Source organism: Protopterus annectens, chromosome 14.part0, assembly GCF_019279795.1.
Source record: "Protopterus annectens isolate FY-2018-M chromosome 14.part0, PAN1.0, whole genome shotgun sequence".
NCBI lineage: Eukaryota > Metazoa > Chordata > Ceratodontiformes > Protopteridae > Protopterus > Protopterus annectens.
In genome coordinates, this window is record NC_056748.1 from 924,023,292 (window position 1) to 924,048,168 (window position 24,877).

The 24,877-nt window shown below is 40.7% G+C and overlaps 1 protein-coding gene across 2 annotated transcripts in view; it reads right to left on the bottom strand.

The window, feature by feature from the left end:
* The window catches only part of ENTPD7 (ectonucleoside triphosphate diphosphohydrolase 7), a 1,330,884-nt gene that overhangs the window by 1,015,668 nt on the left and 290,339 nt on the right, over positions 1-24,877 (bottom strand). For both annotated transcript variants that reach the window (XM_044056723.1, XM_044056722.1), the window contains one exon: positions 21,480-21,630. In XM_044056723.1, coding sequence (XP_043912658.1) covers positions 21,480-21,630 — 151 coding nt within the window. The remainder of the gene's footprint in view (positions 1-21,479; positions 21,631-24,877) is intronic.

A 24,877-nucleotide genomic window follows, 5' to 3' on the forward strand; every position in this document is an offset into this window, starting at 1 on the left:
GTCCTGGTACCTAGTATACCAGGCGACATGTTCCTTAAACAGCATGTTGTTAAATAACAACTTGTTTTCCCATTGTGCCATTACACAGTTAGCAAATGCCCCCCCACACGGTGACCCCATTGCGACCCCAGAGGATTGCCTATAGATTGAATTGTTGAAAGAAAAGAAGTTATATTTTAACACCAACTCTAGCAAGGTCTCAATGGTGTATATCACGTTCTGTTCCACTCTTCTTTCTTCTAGGAACTCCCTAATCCAATGCAACCCTAGTTGTTGTGGGATGACTGTATATAGGTCTTTAACATCCACTGTCATGAATGTTAAATTAGGGTCAAAGGGTATCTTGTTGATGTCGTCCAGAAAGCCCCATGAGTCCCTACATATCTGAGTTTCTTTTTCAATGTATGGTTTCAAAAGGCTATCCACATACTTGGCACAAGCTGTAAGTATGGACCCTCTACCGTCCACTATGGGTCTAAAAGGGGGGTCATTCACTGACTTGTGAATTTTAGGGGCACCAAAGAAAGATGGCATTCTAGGTGATGTCATGTTAAGGTAGGTATGTGTGTCAATGTCAATAATGTCCTCTAAAAGAAGGTCTTCTATTGTAGCCCTAATCCTACTGTGTGCAATGTTGACTTCGTTAATACTAATATCCTCATATGGGCCATCATCCAAGTGAATAGATAGTTTATTTATGTAATCCACTTGGTTCATAAACACAAGCCCTCCCCCTTTATCGGGTTTCATGACTCGAATGTTACAATCCTGTAATAGCTTAATGAAATCCCGTTGTTCAGTTGTTATGTTGAGGGTGTGTTTACTTTTATTGGTTTTACTAGCCGACAAGAACCTTAAATCTAATTCACATGATTTCTCAAATGTTTTAAGGTTACTGACCAAAGGTGGGTTAAACAGACTAGATATTCTAAAAGGTTTAACAAGAGAAGAGTTTTTACCCAAAACTGCCAATAGGTTAAGTTTACGGACAAACAGTTTCAAATCAACAATAGTCTTAACTAAATCCATGTGGGTATCAGGGACGAAAGACAGTCCTTTGGAGAAAAAGTCAGCCATTTCAGTAGTAATATTGAGGGTAGTGTAATTAAATATTTTAAAGTCTCCCTCATTGTTGTAAATCATAATAGGCTGACTTGTTCCCTTTATCATTTCTTCTTCTGATTCTGTTTGTTCTTTAAGGTCGACTGGTTCCTGTTCGATCTCAAATTCCTCTGTTGTTGGTACTGACCCTGTCCAAAACCCTGATTGTGTTCTGTTCCTGTTTGTCCAACCCCATTATTCACATTTAACTGTTGTTGACCATTGTTGTTGATAGCACCATTAACTAAATGCTGCTGTTGTTGATCCGTGTTAAAAGTTCCCATTCCATCCCCTACCACGTATGGGTCCTCATCATTGTGACCTTCCTCAAGGAAGGTATCTAGCTGGTACATGTTCTGGTTACTATTGTGAGTAATGTCCTTGTTTGATTTGGGCAAAAAAACCCCTACTTTGTTCCTAGGCTGGCCTATCTGTGGTGGCCTCGGGTATGCCTTGTTCTCTGCATAATGTTTCATATCTCTCATAATTTTCTTTTTCTTGTTATCACAAAGTTTGTTGGTAGTGGCTTCAATACTCGAAAATATTCGAGAATAATCATATTTATACCTCAAAAAATTTGGATTTTTCTTTATTTCTTGTTCCAAGTTAGCCAAATCTACCCTATAATCATTGACCTGTTGTGTATAATGGTCAATCAACAAACCCATATACTCAAAACTGTGTTTATCAAACAGTGCTACAAGCTCCTTATGGAACTGTGAGCCTTCCTCTAGGCCCACAGGAAATCTCCACTGCCTAAGACCCTTAGGCACGATCCTTTTATCAAGACATTCACCCAGGTAAGAGATCTCCAATTGTAGTTTTTTGCACCTGAAGAGTTTGTAATCAAACTCCCCAATCAATGTAGCAATGTTATTAGAACTCAGTTCGTCCGCGTTTTCAATGTTACTTGCCCCCCCTCCCCCAGGTTTTGGACAGGGTCAGTACCAACAACAGAGGAATTTGAGATCGAACAGGAACCAGTCGACCTTAAAGAACAAACAGAATCAGAAGAAGAAATGATAAAGGGAACAAGTCAGCCTATTATGATTTACAACAATGAGGGAGACTTTAAAATATTTAATTACACTACCCTCAATATTACTACTGAAATGGCTGACTTTTTCTCCAAAGGACTGTCTTTCGTCCCTGATACCCACATGGATTTAGTTAAGACTATTGTTGATTTGAAACTGTTTGTCCGTAAACTTAACCTATTGGCAGTTTTGGGTAAAAACTCTTCTCTTGTTAAACCTTTTAGAATATCTAGTCTGTTTAACCCACCTTTGGTCAGTAACCTTAAAACATTTGAGAAATCATGTGAATTAGATTTAAGGTTCTTGTCGGCTAGTAAAACCAATAAAAGTAAACACACCCTCAACATAACAACTGAACAACGGGATTTCATTAAGCTATTACAGGATTGTAACATTCGAGTCATGAAACCCGATAAAGGGGGAGGGCTTGTGTTTATGAACCAAGTGGATTACATAAATAAACTATCTATTCACTTGGATGATGGCCCATATGAGGATATTAGTATTAACGAAGTCAACATTGCACACAGTAGGATTAGGGCTACAATAGAAGACCTTTTTTTAGAGGACATTATTGACATTGACACACATACCTACCTTAACATGACATCACCTAGAATGCCTTCTTTCTTTGGTGCCCCTAATATTCACAAGTCAGTGAATGACCCCCCTTTTAGACCCATAGTGGACGGTAGAGGGTCCATACTTACAGCTTGTGCCAAGTATATGGATAGCCTTTTGAAACCATACATTGAAAAAGAAACTCAGATATGTAGGGACTCATGGGGCTTTCTGGACGACATCAACAAGATACCCTTTGACCCTAATTTAACATTCATGACAGTGGATGTTAAAGACCTATATACAGTCATCCCACAACAACTAGGGTTGCATTGGATTAGGGAGTTCCTAGAAGAAAGAAGAGTGGAACAGAACGTGATATACACCATTGAGACCTTGCTAGAGTTGGTGTTAAAATATAACTTCTTTTCTTTCAACAATTCAATCTATAGGCAATCCTCTGGGGTCGCAATGGGGTCACCGTGTGGGGGGGCATTTGCTAACTGTGTAATGGCACAATGGATAAACAAGTTGTTATTTAACAACATGCTGTTTAAGGAACATGTCGCCTGGTATACTAGGTACCAGGACGACATGTTCTTTTTATGGAAGGGGCCAGGGCGAACAGTAACAACATTTATAAACGACATTAAGACCCTAACCGACTTCTTAGACTTCACATACGAAGTCAATGAGAAGGAAATTAGCTTTTTGGACATTAAATTAAGTAAGGACATGGAGAGATCCAGATTCATTAGTAAAATTCACCGAAAACCCACCTATTCAAATAGTTTCCTCCATTTCAGTAGTTGTCACCCTTACCATCAAAAAAGAGCAGTAGTAAAGGGGCAGATGGTAAGGGCGGCACGTATGACCACCAGGGATGTGGACTTTCAGGACGAGTGTAGTAATTTGACTACTATGTTTGTAAACAGAGGGTATCCACATTCATTGATATTGGAGGTGAAATCTGAGGTGGGTTTTAAAAGGGAATCTGGACACTTTAAGCCTATTTTATGCAGGCAAGAAAGCTTGGCAGGTGTCAATCAACAAATTGTTGAAAAAGATAGGCAGGACCCTAATAAGCCCGACACTGTGGTAAGATTTTTATGTACATTTTCTATAGATCATTACTTCATTAGAAACATCTTACAGAAGAATTGGGCAAATATAGTGGAGGATAGACATTTAAAACAATTATTGGGTAACGCACCGAATATTACCTTTAGAAAAGGATTTAATTTAAAAGCCCTTTTGGAAAAGAACAACAACCTGGATTTCCAAAGGCAAAAAGGTATGACCATATGTGGGTTTTGCAGGTATTGTAAGTTTATACAAGAAGGGTGTTTTGTACTAATAAACGGGGTGAAATATAAACTGATGGGGAGTTTTAATTGTACATCTAAATCAGTAGTCTATTTGGCAGCCTGTAAGAAATGCCCAGCTTTCTATATTGGAAAGACTGAGCGGGCACTGCATAAGCGAATTTATGAGCATCTGTATGCAGTATCCAGAAAGGATGTTAACAATGCACTAGCTTACCACATTATTGAACACGAGGACCACTGTTTTGGTTTTACTGTCTTAAAACAAATTAAGGCTGACCCCCATTTAGGCCCATGGCAGACTTTGTTGGAAAAAGAGGAACTCTTATGGCAAATAAGGACGGCTGCACACATTTTCCCAGGGTTAAACGAAACTATTTCGTTGACCTGTATTTTAAAACTCTTAGCCTTAAGGAGATAATTATTTCGTTTAAAACACGAGGGAAAGGATCTTTTATAGATGGCTCTCATATTAATGCTTTTGAGGGGACAGGATATTTGGAACACATAAGAGACCCTTGTGCATGGTTTCATTATTATATATTTTTTGATATTTTTTGAGGTTCCTAAGATACACATATTGTATTGTAATTTATTTACAAGTTTTGAAATGGTTTTTACTAATTTTATTATAACATTAGGTAAACAATTACATATGTAGTATTTTATTTTAGTATAACTAAAACTAGTAGAATGTTTAACAACATAGGCAATTGAATAGTTTTCTACATAACAGTTTTTGATTGATCGCTTGCTGGTGGTAGAATAAAGGTAGGGTTTAGTATAATATAACATATACTATGTTATATTACATCTTGTAAACAGTTAGGTCTACCGATGTTTTGTATATGTATTTAATTTTTTATTAAGGATAACTATTATTGGGGACTGAAGCAAGCTATTCTCAGCAACCTTTGTATACCATTTAGGAAACGTGTATGAGATCTAGTTTTAACAGCAAATTGTTGTTGTTAATTGAATAATTATGTAGTTATGCTTCTATTTAAAACGGATAGGGAATGTCATTAGTGTCTTGACTTTGTCTGAGGAAGGAAGGATACGAAGCCTTCCGAAAGTGCTTGTTGTACAATAAAAGTTCTTACGTTATTTTTTAATTCCTGTGGCTTCTCTTTCACTCCGTGTTACATTTGGATTACTGTTGGTGTTAATATCGGAGCAATAGCCTATTGTGGCAGAGCGTTTCAACTGTGCAAAAGCTTATTTTGGCGGGCTGTTTCCTTTGAGTCTTTTCGTGTTCTCCAGGTATACCGACTCATCCTCGGAGGGGTTAATGGAAGGCCAGTTCCCCCTCTGCTTAAGGAGTTCCAGGATGTCTGAAAAGGAGACATCCTCAGAGGGGGACCGTGGGGAACCCTCCGACTCATCTAAGTCGGTATCTGATGTCGTAGACTCAGGGGAGTCTGTGTGCTTCCTCTTACACGCCCTTCACGGGGTTCTCCCGAAGGATCAGGAGAAACCTCGGAAGAGGAAGTTCTTCCCAATGGGGAAACCTGAGGCGATGGATCTCTGGGTCCAGGAGCAAGAGAGTGGGAAGAGACATCTACAGACACCGAAGAGGGAGGAGCTAATAGAATTGACCGTTGACTAAGCTCCGGGGCTAGAACACTCCTCATCACCTCAAAGGCTCCCCTTCCAGGGAGGCCAGAAGACTCCCGCTCCGAAGAAACAGGAATCCCTGGTCCCGCCAAAAGAGAAGGCTCCAAGGCTGATGGTGCCGAGCTCACCAATGCCGATGCTCCAAGAGGGAGAGCGGGGTCGGACAAGGGTCCGATGCCACTAGCCCCCTCGGAGCCGACAAGGGAGACCCGACGACCGGATCCCTCCAAGGAAGGTCTCAAGGAGGAAATCGGAGTCGAAGACGACGGAGCCGACAGGGGAGGTATCGGCTCCGGTGCACCCACAGTCAATGTTCCAAGAAGCTCCGGCTCCGAACTCTGAAGGAGAGTCGGAGGAGGAATTTCAGGGGGATGAGGGATAGCAGTCGTCTGCTGAGACGGGCTATGGAGCATCTGGGCCAGTGCCTGTGACTTCAGAAGTCTACTTACCACCCTCTCAAAGTCATGGTCTAACAGCCTGGAAGACTTTGAAGATCAGCTCCGATGGCTCCGCTCCAACAACAGAGGAGATCCCGGAGCCGAGTGAATCGACTCCAGGGAAGGGGACCGAGATCTCTTCTTGGAAGGAGCCATCGGAGCCGAAGACCCTTCGGTTCCATATGGAGCCGACAGCTTATCGGCACCAGTCTTAGTCAAAGATACGTCGGCTCCGGTCTGAGCCGACATCGATGCAAGTGTATCAGAGCCAGCCGGCACTGATACCACTACCTCAGAGATAGAAAAATCGGCTCCAGCCGGAGCCGATCTCAACTCCAAAAGAGTCGGAGCCACAGCCGAAGGCTTAGAAGTCACAGCCGAGGCTTTAGGTGGCTTAGAGGGCTTACCCGACCCAGTCTTGGTAGGTGAGCCCTCTGGCTTCAATAAGCCACGTAGGATAAGTTTATTCCTACGTTCCTGCAGGACTCTGGCTGAAGGAGTGACAAATAGCACAGGAGTCCTGCAGGTGTAGAGGCCCCAGGCAGTACACACAAGAAGTGTGACCGTCTGTCAGAGACATCTTCTGACAGCACAAGTCACACTTCTTGAAGCCTGAGACCTTTACTTCTTTGGACATAGTATGCCCAACACCAAAAAAGCACACACAGACAATCCAATCACACAGTTAGCTTAGTGGAAAGGAGAAAAACTAATTAACACACCCACACTTCCTGGCAGAAAAAGTAATGGAATGGAGGCTTAAGGCCTGAGGGAGGAAAAACTATCCCAAATACAAGAAGAAAGGGAATATAGGGCTATGACCGATAGGTACTATTAACACTTACTCTTAAGAAAGAGTATAGGAAAAAAAGGACATTTTTGACTGACTTTAGTATAAATATACTACAACTTTACCTGAGCTGGTAAAAGGAGACCTCTTCGCGAAGCGGCAAACGAGATCTGGGGTAGTCACGCCTTGCATCATGGGATATAGGGTTGCCTCGAGCTGGTAAAATTAGCTCTCGAGCTTAGCAAGTGCCGAGTCCAGCAAGAATGAAGGCGAGTTTGACAACTTATCAGACTTTTAAGGGAAAAAAAACAGAATGTGTTTCAACTCCTTGAATTCCTTGTTTTCTTCTTGTAGGATTTAAATAAGGAGGCTGCTGCCTTCCCAAATAAGGATGAATTGTCTAGTGGTACATTCATTAACTTAGATTTAAAGTCATCCTGGAGGAGCTGCAGCCTGAGCCAGAAAAATCTTGTAAGAACTGAACCAGTATCAGCTGCCCTGGCACAAGCCTCTGCAGCATCATAGCTGCATTTAATGGAATGTTATGCTACCTGGGAAGAAGCTCCCAGGATAGATAGAGCAAAGGCTTTTCTGTCTGAGTCTGGAAAATCTGCAATGGCACTGGATGCCTGAGACAAAAGCTCTAAGGAGTATTTTTCACATGTCTGGTAATTAATGGCCCTGAAAACCAAGGTGGCTGACATATACATATAGGCCTTTATATCCAGCATCTCTAGGGTTCTACTTTCTTTGTCTGATCGAAGAAGATTAGAGGAAGGAAGCATCCTAGCAGGTTTGTCTGTAGCTACAGAAATAACTGCTGGGTCTGCAAAGGGGCACCAGAAGAGGAATTTACAATCCTCAGGGACCTTGTAGAAGTTGCCAGACTTCTTGGGGGTGGGGACTTGGGAGTCTGGAGTTTGTGAAGCATGGTGAAAAGCATCCAGAAATGCAGAATGCACAGGAGGAACTACAGATGGGCCAGGGACATCAACTTGTAGTAGTTAATAATATATTTTCTGGATTTCAGAAATTTGGGAAATATCCCACTTGAAATGTTCTCCCATTATAGGGAGAGTTTCACCAAAGGGTATCTCCTCCATTGGGGAGTCGGCACCTACTGACTCCTCTTTAGGAGAAATGGGGGGGAAGGATTGGTGTGGAATAATCTAGAAATGTCTCTTCCTCAGAGGAGAAATCATCAGACAAGTCATTGTCCCGATTCTTTTTTGAGAAGGATAGGAATCAGTAGCAGGAGTAGGCTGAGAGGAAGGTGGCTTGAGTGCCATGAAGGCCTGAAATAAACTTTGAGAAAAGGCCTGCGAATCTGAAGGGGCCTCTCTGGTAGGGGACAAAAGTTTAGTCTTTTGTTTTTTCTTTGTAGGCAAAACTATCCTATGCAATGTTGGAGGACCAGATGAAAGCCTACATTCAAAATCATCAGACTGCAACTCTTCTCTTGCTTTAGTGCGAGGTACCCCCTAGGACCCTTTGTAGTTTTGTGCCTAGTTTCCCCCCACAACATCCTTGTCTGATGTCTATTTGACCTCCACTGATGTGCTCATGGCCAAAGTCAAGGCAGCCTTAGAACTGAGCTTGGCCTGTGAATCCATGCCTGAAGATAGACGAACCTCTGGGTTGATAATTATCTTGGGAAAAACTTCGGATGTTGGAGGTGCAGCAGAAGCTGCAAGCCAAGGATTCCTGTCTTTGTGCTTCACCAGCTCTGCATCAGACCCTGAGGTATCCTACATATGCTTAGCTAGTTGCTTAAGCCATTGGTTCTCTAAATATACAGCAAGAGAGGAAAGTTTGCTTCTAAGAGTCTTTGGAATGAAGGACTGGCAAATGCTACAGGACTTGTGGTCGTGATTAGGGCTTAAACAAAACAGACACTGAGACTGGTTGTCCTTATGTGGAATTTGTCCTTCCACACTGGCACTTGCACTACCTGGATGACAATCAAAACAGTAATAAGAGAAAAAAATTCCCCAATGGGGCACTTATCTGGCAAAAGGTTGAATTTGCAACCGTTGAAACAATGAGACTGATGGTCAGAATGGCATTCTGACTGGCAGCAGAAAACTTCTGAGGATGGTATGTGCATACGTTGCTTTTATGGCCTACATCCGACAGCAACCTGTGTGCGACATCCCATGTACCCTACAGTTGTACAACACTTTTGCATACTGGCCGTCAGTTGCCTTCAGGTGGCAGATCTCACAGGTTAAGAATACTGCAGCAAATGAATAGAAGGACATCATAGTTTACTACTACAGCCATGGTTTTATCTTAATTTACTTTATGTCCTGAAATAAACTGAGAATGTTTCAAAATTTTCCACTGCACTGGAATGCCCTTTTCTGGCTTTATTAAGTATAAATGAATGAAACCATTGAGGCGTTATTAGGATGAAACTAAAAACCACATGTGAAACTAATAACCACATGTGAAAAGTAACGCCAACTGGAAGTTCGATAATGGTAAACAAAAAACAGATAGCATTTGAATAGTATAAGGTGTAAGGGTGTGTTAAATGTACTATGTTTTTTATTTTTTGTCTTTCTAATGGGACCAAAGTTTAATTCCTCTTTATTTTCATTGTGAAAAAAATAATTTCAAGTTAAGTTTCCTGGTAAATAATTTAAACTCTATCAAATAATCTGAAATATCAAAATATCTAGTAGGTACGAATTTAAATCCCTTTTGCAACAAGGAGAAATGTTCCTTAGTAACTACTGTGCTGCTATAGTTATAAATGTTATAACCCCCTAAGGTGCAAACACCACCTTCCCCATTTACATTTAGTATCTCTTCTTCACAGCCTTCTACTTTGGGTAAACCGTCCCTCGGTGATGTGTTAATATGATCTGAAAGTTGGGTCCTGGATCCAGCAGGTGGTTGGAACAACTGGCCAGTCTCTCAGACTTCCACAAAAAATCAAAATCCTGAGGTTGTTGTATTCAAGTATCATGCAAAATACCATCTGGAGAATTCTCTACCTCTCCTTCCATCCATCCTATCTCTGTCTTGTCTATTTCCTCAGTGTATATGTGTGGACATATTCCATTCCCTTTTCAGACGCCGAGGGTACCAATGTTTAATGGGGTATGCCTCCTTTTTGGCATACTGCTTAATATCTCTTTCTACGTTTTTACGTTTCTGAAAAAACACTATTACATTTTCGGTCAACTACTTATGACACTCGCATATGCACTAGAACACTGATCAAAAATTTAATTTATTTAATTAGGTAACACTTTCAACTTCTTTGACTAACAAGTCAATGCTCTTTTCATTAAATTTTACAATCATTTCAGTCAATTCAAAACCATGGTTGTTGAACATATTAATAAACTCATCACACACATCACTCTGATATTGGAACCCAAAAGGAAAGTTATACATAGGTAAACCCTGGGGCACACCTTTTAGTTTTAAACATTGATTTAAATAACTATTGTCAATTTGCAAAGTTTTAACTTTGGTAAGTTTTTTCTCAAAATGATGTATTGAATCTTTTAAGGAATATGACTTACTGTGGTTAACAACAAAGTCCATATATGGTGTATTATGTCCCATGTCAAAATTAAAAGTTTATCTAAAATGGATTTGTAATTGCTTTGTCCACTGTCACCAAGACTAGACATCGAAACTTGATGTCATTCAGAATCCACTTGACACACAGTCAATTTAGCCAAAAGCTGGGGTTAGGATCCTTCAACTGCCACATAAGTGAGCTGGGATGTCCCAGTTTTCATGGAAATGTAGTAAGTTGTTCTGTCCATGCTTACAATTGTCTGTTCCCTTTTCTAATGGATGAAGTTGATCACTGGGAACCAGATGGGATGTATTTTTTTTAATAAAATTGGTATGTCCAGTGACTGAGCAATTTGAAACTACTTTGGAAATGCCTTCCTCTTGAGGAGAGAAGCCCGGAAGTGAAGGGCTAATGGGCAAATCGTTCATTAAAGCTGCACTACCACATCCACATTGAGATAACTTTCCATGAGTTGTGTTAGCTTTCCCTACATAACTGCAATGCCATCCTTAAGTCTATTGAATTCCTTGCGAATGGAAATGTGACAGGCATCCTTGAAGTCCAAAATTACCATCATGGCCTGAGGAGACAGGAGCAGTAGCAGGGCTTGTAATGACAACACTCTGGATTTGGACACTTTGATGTAGGTACTGAGTTTTGAGAGGACCAAGATGGGTCCCTCCTAGGCCCTTCCTTCCTTCTAGGGCACAAGCACTAGGAACAGTCCTAAGTAAAATATTATATGTTGTTTGATGTCTTTCCACATATCCTTAATTGCCATAGAAGAATCCTTTTTAATTCATACATTTAAATAGTTCACCTTATAACCAAATTGAGTAAATGCTGAGCCAATTCATGTGTGGAAACATAGTTTACTGCTATAGCCTTGGTTTTATCTTAATTTACTTTATGTCCTGAAAAAAAAACTGCAACTGTTTCAAAATGTTCCACAGCACTGGGATGCCCTTTTCTGGATTTATCAAATATGAAACTGCATCTGCAAGTAATGCTGTTTTCCTTGATTACCATACCAATTATATCCTGGAATTTGTGAATCCCTTATTTTGTCTGCCAACAGCTCCACATATAAAACAAACTACCAAGGGAAAAAAGGGATCCTGTCTGGTTCCTCTGTCCAAACACAGCTTGTCAGAGAGAAATACGTAATTTTTACATCTGACCCTTCATATATCTTCCTAATTAAGGTCATTATTCAATCACTGAAAGCAAGCCCTACAGTTTACTCAAAGTCCCAGCTCTCTACATAGAATACTTTCTCATGATCAAAACCCATCAACAGTGGTGTCTTACACTCCACTTCCATCTGGATCATCACTGTTCTCTTAATGTTGTCAAACATTTGCCTCCCCTAAACAAGACTACAGTGATCCACAGCTATCAGTTTTGGCAACATATTTGCCATTCTCTCAAGCAGTAAAAGACAAGCAATTTACAGTCGTGCTTCAAAACTGAAACCAGTCTGTATAAAATTGTGTCTGAAGGGTCTTTACTTTTTGTGGGCAGTACAGCCACCACAACCTCCTTTCAATATGCTGCTACTGTCCCTCCTTTTAAAATATTGTTACACAAAACATTCCTGATCTTTAAAACTTTATTCACTCTTAACTTCCAAACTTCCACAGGAATACCATCTGTTCCCAGAGACTTCCATATTTACTGATTATACATCACAATTTTTATATCATTCCTGTTGATGACAATACATCATTTTTATATCATCCCCTCCTATCTTCACTATTAGTTCTTGAACCTCATCTTCCACTAATTTAGCAATGGCATGGTTAAGTCTTCCCTAAATATTTCCACATGTGCCTTTTCTTAGTTCCCCCAGCCCACTGTTTTATACAAATTTTCATAGAAATTATAGAATATTTCTAACACCTTTATAGGTTTTCTGGCTATTTTTTTTTCTTTTTACCATAAAACATCTTAATTAAATTAACAGTTATGGCACAGGCAATTGTACATTTATAAAAAAGCCACACTGACATATTTTCAGTTGCAAATGCATCATTTATAAACTATCCGGACATTGCCAGTCAGACATTACATAGCTCATTTAATTCCTTCTTCTTCTTTCGGCTTTTCCCGGTTAGGGGTCGCCACAGCAGATCACCTGTCCGCTCATGATTGGCAGTGGAGTTTTACAGTGTCGAGTTGCTAGCCCGACACCCAACCTTCCACAGAAGGGACACACACACACACACACACACACACACACACACACACACACACACACACACACACACACACACACACACACGCACACACACGCACGCACACGCGCGCACACACACACGCACACCTAGGGCCAATTTAGAGTGTCCAATCCACCTGTAGCATGTCTTTGGGGTGTGGGAGGAAACCGGAGCACACTGAGGAAACCCACGCGACCACAGGGAGGACATGCAGACTCCACACAGAAGGCACCCCAGCCGAGGATCAAACCGGAGAACCCCTTGCTGCGAGGTGACAATGCTAACCACTGCACCACCGTGGCTGCCCACCTCATTTAATTCCTACCTTCCCTTAAACCTCATTCCTCCTCCAAAACATTATTCTGCATGTATTATTCCCACAATTCCCATTTTTTTCTATGTAATTTGTTCTCATCTTTTTCTAAAGATCTCACTTTCAATTACTTTATCTCTGTTATTATATTCACTACTTCTAGTACAGTTGGTCTAGACTTTTATTTTCATTTTCTAATAATTGCTTTTTTGGCAGCCACCAGAATTAAGCTGCATCACAGCTCAAAAAATCATTTCCTTAGTTACACCCATTTGCTCACCCAATAAAAATTTCATGTAGTCTGTCAGAAATAAAGTTTGCTATCTCATTACACTCCCAAAACATACATTTTCTTCCCCATCACACCTGCCAACATTTGCCATCTGCCCGAGGAAACATTCTTTGGAATCGGTTTGAGGTATAAAAATACCTATGCAAACACTTCCAAACAAAAATCATACATCTTCTAGACTTTGTTGCATATTTGGGAGACATACATATGTTCTCCCTTCATTTCCTTGTGAATTGATTATCCAGTCTCTCTTCCTAATCAAAATATGCTCTATTTTTGATAAAACTGATTAACCTTCTCTAAAATACCCCCATCCCCCAGAGTTAACCTCATTGATCCATGCAGTGTATCAGCTAACTTTAATCCCAAGTAAGTTACGTGAATAGATTTTGTTGTAAGGGGTTGCTCTGCAAGTATTGCCTCCAGGGGAATGCAATTAAATCCCTACAGCTCTTTTTTTTTCTGATTGCAGGTAATCTTCCTCTTGAAAAATAACAGCCAAATTCCAGTGAACATTTTACATGATCCTTGGTAGACACTGCTAATGGGCAGACCAAGTGTTCTGATCTGCCAATCAGTGCTTTGGTTCTACATTAAATTACTCACATGACCAGGTATCATCCACTTCTTCCTCAGGAAAGTAATCCGCAAACAAGTACTAAAATAGACTGCACTTCCTACATTATACGTCAATCCTGCAGAAAATAACAAAACAATACATGTGCTTAATATACTAACCAAAAAGGGAGTCTCACTGCAGGTTATCACAGAAAGACTGCTTGCTTTAGGTGGTAAAACAGAAACTGCACTTCAGACAGAGCAGAACATAAATTTCAGTTTTGCACTTCAGCTAGAGTAAAACACAAATTCCATTCTGAATCACCAAACATGCGCTCACTCCAGCAGCTTATATGTACATAAGAGCCTCTGCAGATTATAAATGTAGCATTTCCTCCTCTTTAATTACCATTTTCTGCATGAATTACTAACATCTAGCATCTGTGCTTGGGAGCACAAGAGGCTATTGCCAGTCCATACCATGGCATCATATGCTGGGTTTGGAGCATGAATTCAGCCCTTGCTCATTTGGACTATTCATAACACAGAATCAGTAAACCTCAAAAACAATCAAGAATACAAAATTGTACTCTGTATTTACAGAAAAGGACATCATGGCAAATGGGAATGATGAGAGGGTACTACACACTCAAATTCAGATGGCTTGCCAATACTATAAATAGTAATTACATTACACATGACAGGCCCCCCTACAATTGTTACCTTTAGGAAAAATTCTCAAGCAATACAATAAAATCCTCCCAAACAGGAAGAAACCAGACGAACACCTTAAAAATATGCCAAGGGTACAGAAGCTTATGTTGTCAAGCACTAAAGAGCCAAAGGAAACAAGGTTTGTGGATTGTTTGTCCAAACAACACTTAGTAAAGATATGAACTGATGACCAAGTGGCCACAGCATAAATGTCCTTAGAGACTGGAAGAAGGTACTCTCATAGTGGTAGTCCTCTGACAAAATAAACAACAGGAAGTTAACCTACCTGACAGTAAAAGACCATCTCAAAAGGGCTTGCTTAGCCACAGACAGACCTTACTTACTTTGATTTAAGAAGATATCATGCCCCATCTTCTTAAAATCACGCAGCTTTCTTATATGGAACCTGAGTTGACAGTGTGTGTGTGTGTGTGTGTGTGTGTGTGTGTGTGTGTGTGTGTGTGTGTGTGTGTGTGTGTGTTAACATTATAAAATGATCCCTCTCTTTTGGATTCTGTCACAGAAGAAAATCTGGGAAGTGATTGTATGACTTAAAATTGATTCTGAGACCAATTTTTACAGGAAATATGAGTTACAGAATGTACAGTTCTTGAGAAAGACCAAAGAAAATTCCTTGTAAATAAGGTGTTGTAACTATGAGTTCTACGGGCAAAGGTAACAGCCAACAAGAGCAGTTTTCAACAGATCTCCAGACTTGCCAAAACAGGCAATTCAAAAGAGGGATGGGCAAACCTGTAAGTCAGCTTCATAAGCAGAGGTCTCAAACACAAATCACCACTGGTGCTGTAAGAGGACTAGCATACTCTGGAAAAGACTGTCCATACATGTCAAGCAGAGCGCCTCCTTGGCCCTCTTCAAAGGGAACCTTGATGATTGGATGGGAGATAGGAAATTCACCCCGGGGATCACGTCAGTCGCTCTGCTAGACAGGGTTCCAGGGAAGAAATATCCAGGAAATTGTTAGGGCTAGGCTTGTATAGGCCCTAGGGCCGATAGCCTAGTACCAACCTATGAACCTAAGAGAAGATTATTTCTGCAAAAGTGGACAAACATGCAAGATCCCGTTAAGGGGCTACTTAAGCTAGATTTGGGACAAAGCTCTGCACAGATAATGGTGAAACAAATGACAGAACCATGCACCTTTATTAAAAATAAAGTCAAACAAGTGCCCAAAAAATACCAGAATTGCCTGCAAACTAGTCAAGTAGCTAAGGTACTATAAAAGAATTCTGCCTATACACAGAACCATTTCCACATAAACAACACATTTTTGAAGACTTTCTGGTAGCTTCATTCACCTATGAAAGCTCTGCCAGAAGGTACAGCAAGATCACAGGACTGAATGAAGCAACCATGCCCATACATGCAGCAACAGACAGGAGACTTCACAGCTTATAGTGGAGTAGGTTTACATATTACCAGGGATCGAAGACCTTGAAACCACAGCCTCTTCAGCAACCAAGGGGTAACACTGAAGAATGCTCTGATCTTTCTTCTATAAATTTTAGTAGCAGATGCAAAATTCAAATAAAAGTTGACAAGGTATACAAGAATCTTTCCTTCTAAGAGAGAGAAAATCCATCTATGATCAACTCTAGCCTGTCCAGCAAAACTGAGCAGAACTGGGGAAGAACATTCTCCTAGGTGTCAAATAGGTTAAGCTCCTGGGTACCCCATTCCTGAGAGATCCTTAAGAGACACATCCCCTTATCCTCACTACCAGAAATAAACTAGAACCATAACTGAAGGAGGTTGCAAATACATTCACTTCCCCTGGGATCTGAATAGCTATATGGAAAATGTCATGATCTGTGGTAGACTTCTATACCAGCATCTCCTTTTGACATAAGAGTTGCAACTGTGTCCCATCCTATTTGTTCATGTAACATACCACAGCCTAGTTTGCAGAATAAAGCAGGGAAAACTCTGGTCTCAAAATTTTTTTTCCAAAGTTTATAAGGTAAGAAAAGTATACATGCTGTTGTGTACCAGGGCAGAGGCCAGGTATGCTCCCCAATCCAGTAATGAATCATCGGTTATCAAGGTCACTGACTAACTCACTTGAAAAAAATGGGTAAAAGTAAGCAGCCATCACCCCCATGGCACATAGAGATGAAGCCTCAACTGTGACTCAGAGTACATATTCTACTAGTGGCATGGGTGTTGCAGAGGCTGGAGCAGGGAGTATGCGAGTCAGTGGGCATTGCGGGTTAACCTATCCTGAGGGGAGCTAAAGTGGCTCTAGCTCATTGCTTGGGTGACATCTAGAGAGCACTAGGTGTTGCATCCATGGATAACAGGCCTGCTGAGCACATGCTGCCCAGTACTGCACTGCATTAAAAGACCAAGGAAGACGTGTGGAGGATGCATACCTCCTGCAGTAAGCAGCATACAACTGAGCTTTAGAGAGCTGCCATGGAGCTAGGAGCTCCAGGGGTTGGGAGAAGAGTCTGCTGGGTGCAGCAGGCTGGCATGCACTCTACTGCCAGAACTCTCATTTCTCTGGGAAATGAATGGGCTGATGAGGCCCTCTAGTCAAGTAATGAATAGGCGGCAGAGATCAGGCTCTAACAGTAAGGTACAAAACAATGCTAAACAGACTTCTGGGCAAAATCCTTCATTCTAGAGCCCATTTATAGGAGTTGGGCTCCACTGAAAGATCTTTGTATGGGTTTTACCTTCTTTTATCCCAACTGGCTCATTCATTTCCTATGATCCTATTCCTCCCTCCATCCTACCATCTTGAGAACAGTGGAAGAGAAAAGGGAACTCAGACATCAAAACCATCATCCAGGAATGATCAGGAGGTTTTCTGCATGTCTCTTGTGGCCAACGAACATAGTACTGAAGCAGGGCATACAATACTAGGCCACAAAACACACACACCAAACTCCAGCTAAAGTGCTATGCACTGCCTTGCAAGTTAAATCATCAAAGTCCTTGCGCTACTGTTCTTCCATTAGTTATACAGTCGGCTGAATTGTCTGCAACCCCCCAGGATAAGTGAAATGAACATTAACCTCTCACCCTCATCCCCCTGGGTGGTCCCTCCAGGTTGCCACAGCTACAGACAGGACTCACCTCTCTAACTCAGAGCAGGCTTGACACTAAAAAACGTAATTAGTCTCATAAGTGCACACAGGTAAGAGATGCACATACCCCTAACTGAACATACCACTAACTATAAAGACTACAGAGTACAATAATTTTTGCAGAGCTGAGGATCTTAGAAGAGGAAATCCCAACTCCTACCCAATGCAGAGAGCTTTGAAAGTAAGATCTTACAGTACAAATTCTGAAACTAGTGCATGCTCATATCTACAAGATGTTACTCACAACAAGTATGAATTCTGAAATGAAAACTCCATACAATAGATCTTTGTGATGAGAAAATTATCTTCAATATCTTACTAAAACAAATCACTTCTACACTGTAGTATGAGAAAAGCATTGTGCATTTCTCCCAAAACATTCTTTACACATATCGCTATCCAGGACTTAAAATTGGTGGTGGTTTGAGATATAAAATGGACGCAGTGTGCGGAAGTCTTGATTTAGTTTTCATCACCTATCTAGCTCAGTGAATAAACTCAAAAAAGGCATACTGCTAGCTCTCTCAGCACTGCTCATTTTTAAAAACAGAAACAAGACTCCACAAGGTAGGTGAAGAGATTTACTTTGGTAATTAATGTCCATCTATTGTGCATAATGTGCTATGTGAAAAGCTGAAAATGTCTTTTGATAAGTTGTTGTTTGCCTTTTCGGCTTTTCCTGGTTAGGGGTCGCCACAGTGGAACTCCGGTCCACTAATGATTGGCAGTAGATTTTTATGGTGCTGAGTTGCCAGCCCAACGCCCAACCTTCAGCAAAGGCACGCCCATTCACGCATGTCTTTCGGAGGCCACTCGACCGTGGGGAGGACATGCAGATTCCACACAGAAGGCACTCCAGCCGAGAATTGAACAGGAGAACCTCTTGCTGTGAGGCAACAATGCTACTGCTGTTCAGATTTAACAGTTATCATGGTCTACTTGTGACTCAGTGGATTATTCTTGTCTCAACAGTTATGGTGTTACATTTATATTAACGAGCTACACACCATGCAGTGCACTTCTTCTCAGAGGAAATTTATATAAAAATAATCTTGCATTTTCTTTTTGTTAGGTGGGCATCTTATGTACTTGTGTTAAACAGCTCTGTGCATCAGCTGGTGTCTTCACAAACTTCATCCCACTGCACATTTGATGCTATACTTACAAAGATAATGTTACTGTCGTGCATGGGCAAACAGTTGCTCCCCACTCAGTCCATCAAAATGGGTGGGTTCTGTCCGTGAAGTCTCAGAGTGATACACTGGAGGGACTTGAAACAGATGTCAGCTGCCTGGCTTATGCTTACTACTGCAAAAGAAAAACATTCACTATCACAATGCTGAGTTTCAATTCTGACTGCACAAACTTATTCAGATTTATAAATCTGAACATTCCCATTCCCAAAATGCTGCCCTCCTGCCAATTGAACTTTTTACAGAGACAAGCACATTTTTAGTTTTTATTGGCAGCACAGTATGTAGTGCTGTTGCCTCAGAGCAAGTGGTTCTCCAGTTTCATTCTCTGCTTGTCAACCTTCTCTGTGGAGTTTGTATGTCCTCGTGTTTTTGTTTGCATGAGTTTCTCCAAATGTTCTGGTTTCCTCCCACATTTTAAATACATGTAGTAGGTGGAATGCACACTCCAAACTGTCCTTAGGTGTGAGTGTGCGTACATATGTATGGTATGAAAGAACAATTGTGGCAGGGCTAGCCACCTGGCGGTGTAAGCACTGGATCTAGAGGACTGTTACTACTGATGCGACTCTGACTACATTAGAAAAAAATCAGAAATAAAAGGGTTTGTGGATGGACTGATCACATTTTTACTCTTAGGTTCATAGGTTCATACTAGGCTATCTGCCCGAGGGCATTTATAAGCCTAGCCCATAGTTTTGTGGCTTACGCCACCCCTTTAGTTTGGAGAAACTATGCCCATTATTTTGCTGTGCCTCTGTCGAGCAGTGACACTGAGGTAACCCCTGGGGTGTATCTGCGATCTCCCATCCATTGGTCAAGATTCCTCTTGAACAAGGCCAGCGAGGTGCTCTGCCTCACATAAACCAGGATTTTGTTCCACAGCATAGGGAGTCTTTGGGTGATGAATCTATCCCTCCAGCACGTCCTATTAATAACCGTGTCGAGGTTTAAGTCTCCCGCCCTTGTGGCTCTGAGGGATCTAGATTTTTTGAGATGAAGCATGTTCATCAAATCTGGGTTTGACATGGCCTTGTATGTCAGGCATAGGTCACCTCTGAGCAGACGGTAAGCAACTGAATATAACTGGAGTTCTTTCAGTCGGGCAGCATAAGACAGATTTTTGAGACCCTCTATCCTTTTGGTGAGGAACTTTTGTGGCCTCTCCAGCTGCTGCAAGTGTCGGGTCAGATACATTCCGAATGGGGCATTGTACTCGATCATTGGTCTGATGAGTGATGAGTATAGGAGACTATGACTTCCCTTGATCTAGATGTGAATCCCTTCATGATAAGGTGGGCAATGTAGAAGGTCTTCCTAACTACTTTAGCAATATGAGTGTCGAATGAAAGGCTACTGTCAACCTGGGTTCCCAGGTCCCTAATAACTTCTTCTGTGTTCAGGGGATTGCCACCTATATGGTAGCTAGGGGTAACCTTATTTTTCCCGAAGGGTATGACTTTGCATTTCTTGGCATTTAACTTTAGGCCATGGCTCTGGCACCAGTTATCCGTTTCTGTGAGACCCTTCTGAAGGATATCTGTGTCGGATGTGTTTTCCACTACGGCACCCAGTTTGCAGTCATCTGCAAACTTTGTCAGCCATAACCCTCCTGTGTTTGCTTGTACTTCAGAAAAGTAGATGCCAAACAAGAGTGGGCCCAGGACTGAGCCCTTTGGGACACCACTTGTGACAGGCTTTGAGTCTGACATGGCGCCAGCAACTCTGACCCTGTGGGTTCTGTCACTCAGCCAGTTTGCAACCCATCTTGTAATGTATGGGTTTACATTTAAGTTGATGAGTTTTTCAATGATACCCGAGTGAGGTATTGTATCAAAAGCCTTCGCCAGGTCTAGGTAGGCTGTATGGACTGCCTTTCCCTCGTCAATGGCCTTGGTGACTGTTTCGAAAAAGTCAACCAAGTTTAGAAGGCATGATTCTGTAAATTCTACATGGCAAACTCAAATGCAGTGCATTGCTGCAGATGTGTGCCGACTGTTCTATACAGTATACTGAATTACATCAGCAACCATACCTCTCAACCTTCTAGCGCAAAAAGTCTGGACAGAGCCAAAAATAATGGAGGGACAAAGCCCCAAAAATAAGATCAAATGTTAAATACTGGTCTAATAAACTTACACAGTTTTTGGAATGAAAGGTATTCTATTATTGTGCATTTTGTGAAGGATTTGAAGTCTGAAACTTAAGTGTCTGTCATTTAGTGAATTTAGTTCTCACTGATTTACCACAAAAATCCAGAAAAAACACAAATTTTATGAGGAATAGACCAAAATTATAAGGTAGAAATCTAAACATTCTGCGAAAATCAGGACAGATGAGAAGTATGTCAGCAACACTGCACTTTTACAGTAAATGAAGCCCCTTCTCTCACCAGCACTCACCATGTTTGCAATTCCACATTTTAAAATTTAAAATGAAGTAAACAGTAGGTGAAAAAAAATTAGCTCGTCTTCATAAAAAGCTGGACTTAGGATTACGTTTTTAGAGTGGAAGAATTCAACTTTGTGGACCTTTTTTTCAACAAAACATTTACAGAAGAGACTGGTATCTATCTAGTTTTCTTGCTTTGTCTCAGTAGTATACGGATTACAGTCCAAGTACATGTGGCAAATTGCCAGAAATTAATGGTTAGCAGACTCTACAGTACCTCTCTGGTAAAAGTCTCATGCCTGCTGTGCAGAAGATGTAAAGAGGGGTTTCCTTATGTTTTCTCACTGGAACATGATGTGCAGCAAATTTCAGAAGTGGACGAATGTAATCACTAACTTTCTCTGGAGTCTGTGCCATGGTAGAAATGCCTTTAAAAAGCGGAAGGAAAACAGAAACTTGAGGCAGAGTTCAGAAACATAACATTTTATACAGTGGCGACAAAATAAAAGCATAAAATTCATGTAAGCATGTCAAAACCTTCTGTTAAACAGAGTAGTATAAGGCTGACATTCCAAGTGCACTGTAAACCTGAAGCAATCAAGGATCACATCACTTCAGGTATACCTTTATAAAGTCTCTTTAATAAAAGGTACCAATAACACCATAAGTATGCATTAACACCTACCAGTGTGGGTTGTAGTGACAGTTAAAATATGGAAAGGTGAATAACAGACCTTTAAAAGGGCTAAGGACCCACTTGACCTTACAAAATTCAAATCTTTTCTGAAGTATGTGAAGACGTGCATTCAAATGTTATATTGATATTTTCAGATAAAGAGTGTCGGGATGTTGTCATTACCACCACACACATTTACACATCATTCAGCAGCAACATAATAAAATAATTAACTAAATATTTTTGAAGAATTGTGTTTAGTCTACAAACTTCTTTCCAGCAGTATGGGACTGAAATCCATAACAGAGTATAAATCAGTTTTAATATCAACTGTGGAGTAAAAAATACATAGTGCGGCAGATGCTACTTTCATGTTAAGTGATAATGGGGAAGTGTACCTTCCAGTGGCTAACACATTTCTGTTTGCGACACTGAGTTTTAAGAATGCCACCTTCCCCAACTTGTATTATTGCAAGCACCTGATGCATATTCAGGTGGGTATCTTTTGGGTGGCAGTAAAGAAGCATGTTGTTTATATACAGTGGACATAAAAAGTTTACACACTCCTGTTAAAATGCCAGGTTTTTGTGATATAAAAAATGAGACCACAATAAATCATTTCAAAACTTCTCCCACCTTTAATGTGACCTATAACTTGTACAATTCAATTGAAAAACAAACAAATCTGTTAGTGAAAAAATATAAAAAATAAAAAACGTACAATAAGCTGGTTGCTTAAGTGCGCACATCGGTAAACTAATACTTTGTTAAACACCTTTTGATTTAATTACAGCAATCAGTCTTCTTGGGTAGGAGTCTACAAGCATGGCACATCTTGACTTGGCAAAATTTGCCCACTCTTCCTTGCGAAAGCGCTCCAAATCTGTCAGATTTCAAGGGCATCTCTTGTGCAGACCTCTTCAGGTCACTCCACAGATTTTCTATTGGCTTTAGGTCTGGGCTCTGGCTGGGCCATTCCAAAACTTTAATTTTCTTCTGGTGAAGCCATTCTTTTGTCGATTTGGGTGTATGCTTGGGGTCATTGTTGTGTTGAAAGGTGAAATTCCTCTTCATCTTCAGTTTTCTAGCAGACGCCTGAAGGTTTTGGGCCAAAAGTGACTGGAATTTGGAACTGTTCCCTCCACCGTGACTAAAGCCCCAGTTCCAGCTGAAGAAAAAGCAACCCCAAAGCATGATATTGCCACCACGATTGACCATGGGAATGCTGTTCTTTTGGTGATGCAAAGTGTTGTTTTTGCACCAAACGTACCGTTTGGAATTATGGCCAAAAAGTTCAACCTTGGTCTCATCGGACCATAAGACATTTTCCCACGTGCTTTTGGGACATAATGTATTATTTTGCAAATTTTAGCCAGGCCTGGATGTTTTTCTGTGTAAGAAAAGGCTTCCGTCTTGAAACCCTACCCCATATAGCCCAAACATATGGAGAATACGGGAGACTGTCACATGTAGTACACAACCAGTACTTGCCAGAAATTCCTGCAGCTCCTTCAGTGCTGCTGTAGGTCTCTTGACAGCCCTCCCTGACCAGCTTTCATCATGTCTTTCCATCAATTTTGGAGGGATCTCCAGTCCTGTGCAATGTCACTGTTGTCCCATATTTTCTCGACTTTTTGATGACCGTCTTCACTGTGTTCCATGGTATATTCAATGCTGTGGAAATTTTCTTTAGTACCCTTCTCCTGACTGATACCTTTCAACAATGAGATCACTTTGATGCTTTGTAAGATGTCTGCGAACCATGGCTTTTGCTGTAGCACATAACTGAGTAAATGTCAGGAAAATCCTACTACAACAGCTGAACTTTATTTGGGGTTAATCAGAGCCTCTTTAATTGATGGCAGGTGTGTACCCAAGAAGACTGAAAGCAGTAATTAAATCAAAAGGTGCTTCAACAAAGTATTAGTTTAAGGGTGTGCATACTTATGCAACCAGCTTATTGTACGTTTATTTTTTATATTTTTCCCCTAACAGATATGTTTGTTTTTCAATTGAATTATACAGGTTATAGGTCACATTAAAGGTGGGAAAAGTTTTGAAATGATTTACTGTGGTCTCATTTTTTTAAATCACAAAAATCTGGCATTTTAAAAAGAGTGTGTAAACTTTTTATATCCACTGGATGTATGACAGCAAATATGGTATACTCCATTTGTTTTTTTCAGTTTCAACCAATTTAACATGAGAATGGCACACAGAAGGTGGCTGCCTTTTGGGGGTAAGGTGTAAAAAAAAACATGCTGTACACATATATGACAGCAGCAGCTTGAAATATATGACCTTGGGCAATTGTGCCTCAATTTTAATCCTAATTTAACACCAGAGGGGGATGCAAACAAGGTGACTCCCTATTGTAAGGAGGGTAGAGGGACATGATGTATGCATCATCGCAAGTACCTGCCTTCTCAGTTTACTGTGAATTGGTGTTTGGTCACCTTTCAGCATTAAAACTTAGATAAAACTTATTTCTTCCCTGAAATAAAAAAGTAAGATTCAATTTCTTTTCTGTATGCATGATTTTTGTACAGGACATAATTAGCTCAAAAAAATGGGGGGAAAATGTACCTTAGAGCATCTATAACCCCATGGCTTCAAGATGCCTCGCAGCCCCAGACCCCAAGCTTAATTTAGTTATTACAGTGCAATTCTGGTCAGTAAAGGTGTGTTGAAAGGATGCAGAAAAAAAGTAAATCTGAAGAATAATCCTTAAAAATGTATTCAGATCATAGCTGGATAAAAACAAGAAGTTATGTACTCACCAAACCGTTCCAATGTTTGCTGTTCATCTCGCCTTTATTCTTGATGGTTGGGTTTACAACTGAGCATCGGTTCCGACTTCGCCTACTACAAAATCTCGAAGGCTTTCACTGGATCGAAGCTATCACCTATACCATGATGCAATGGGAGGATTACCCAGATTTCGTTTCCATGCGTAAACCTATTTTACCTTGTTCCTAACATATATATATATATATATA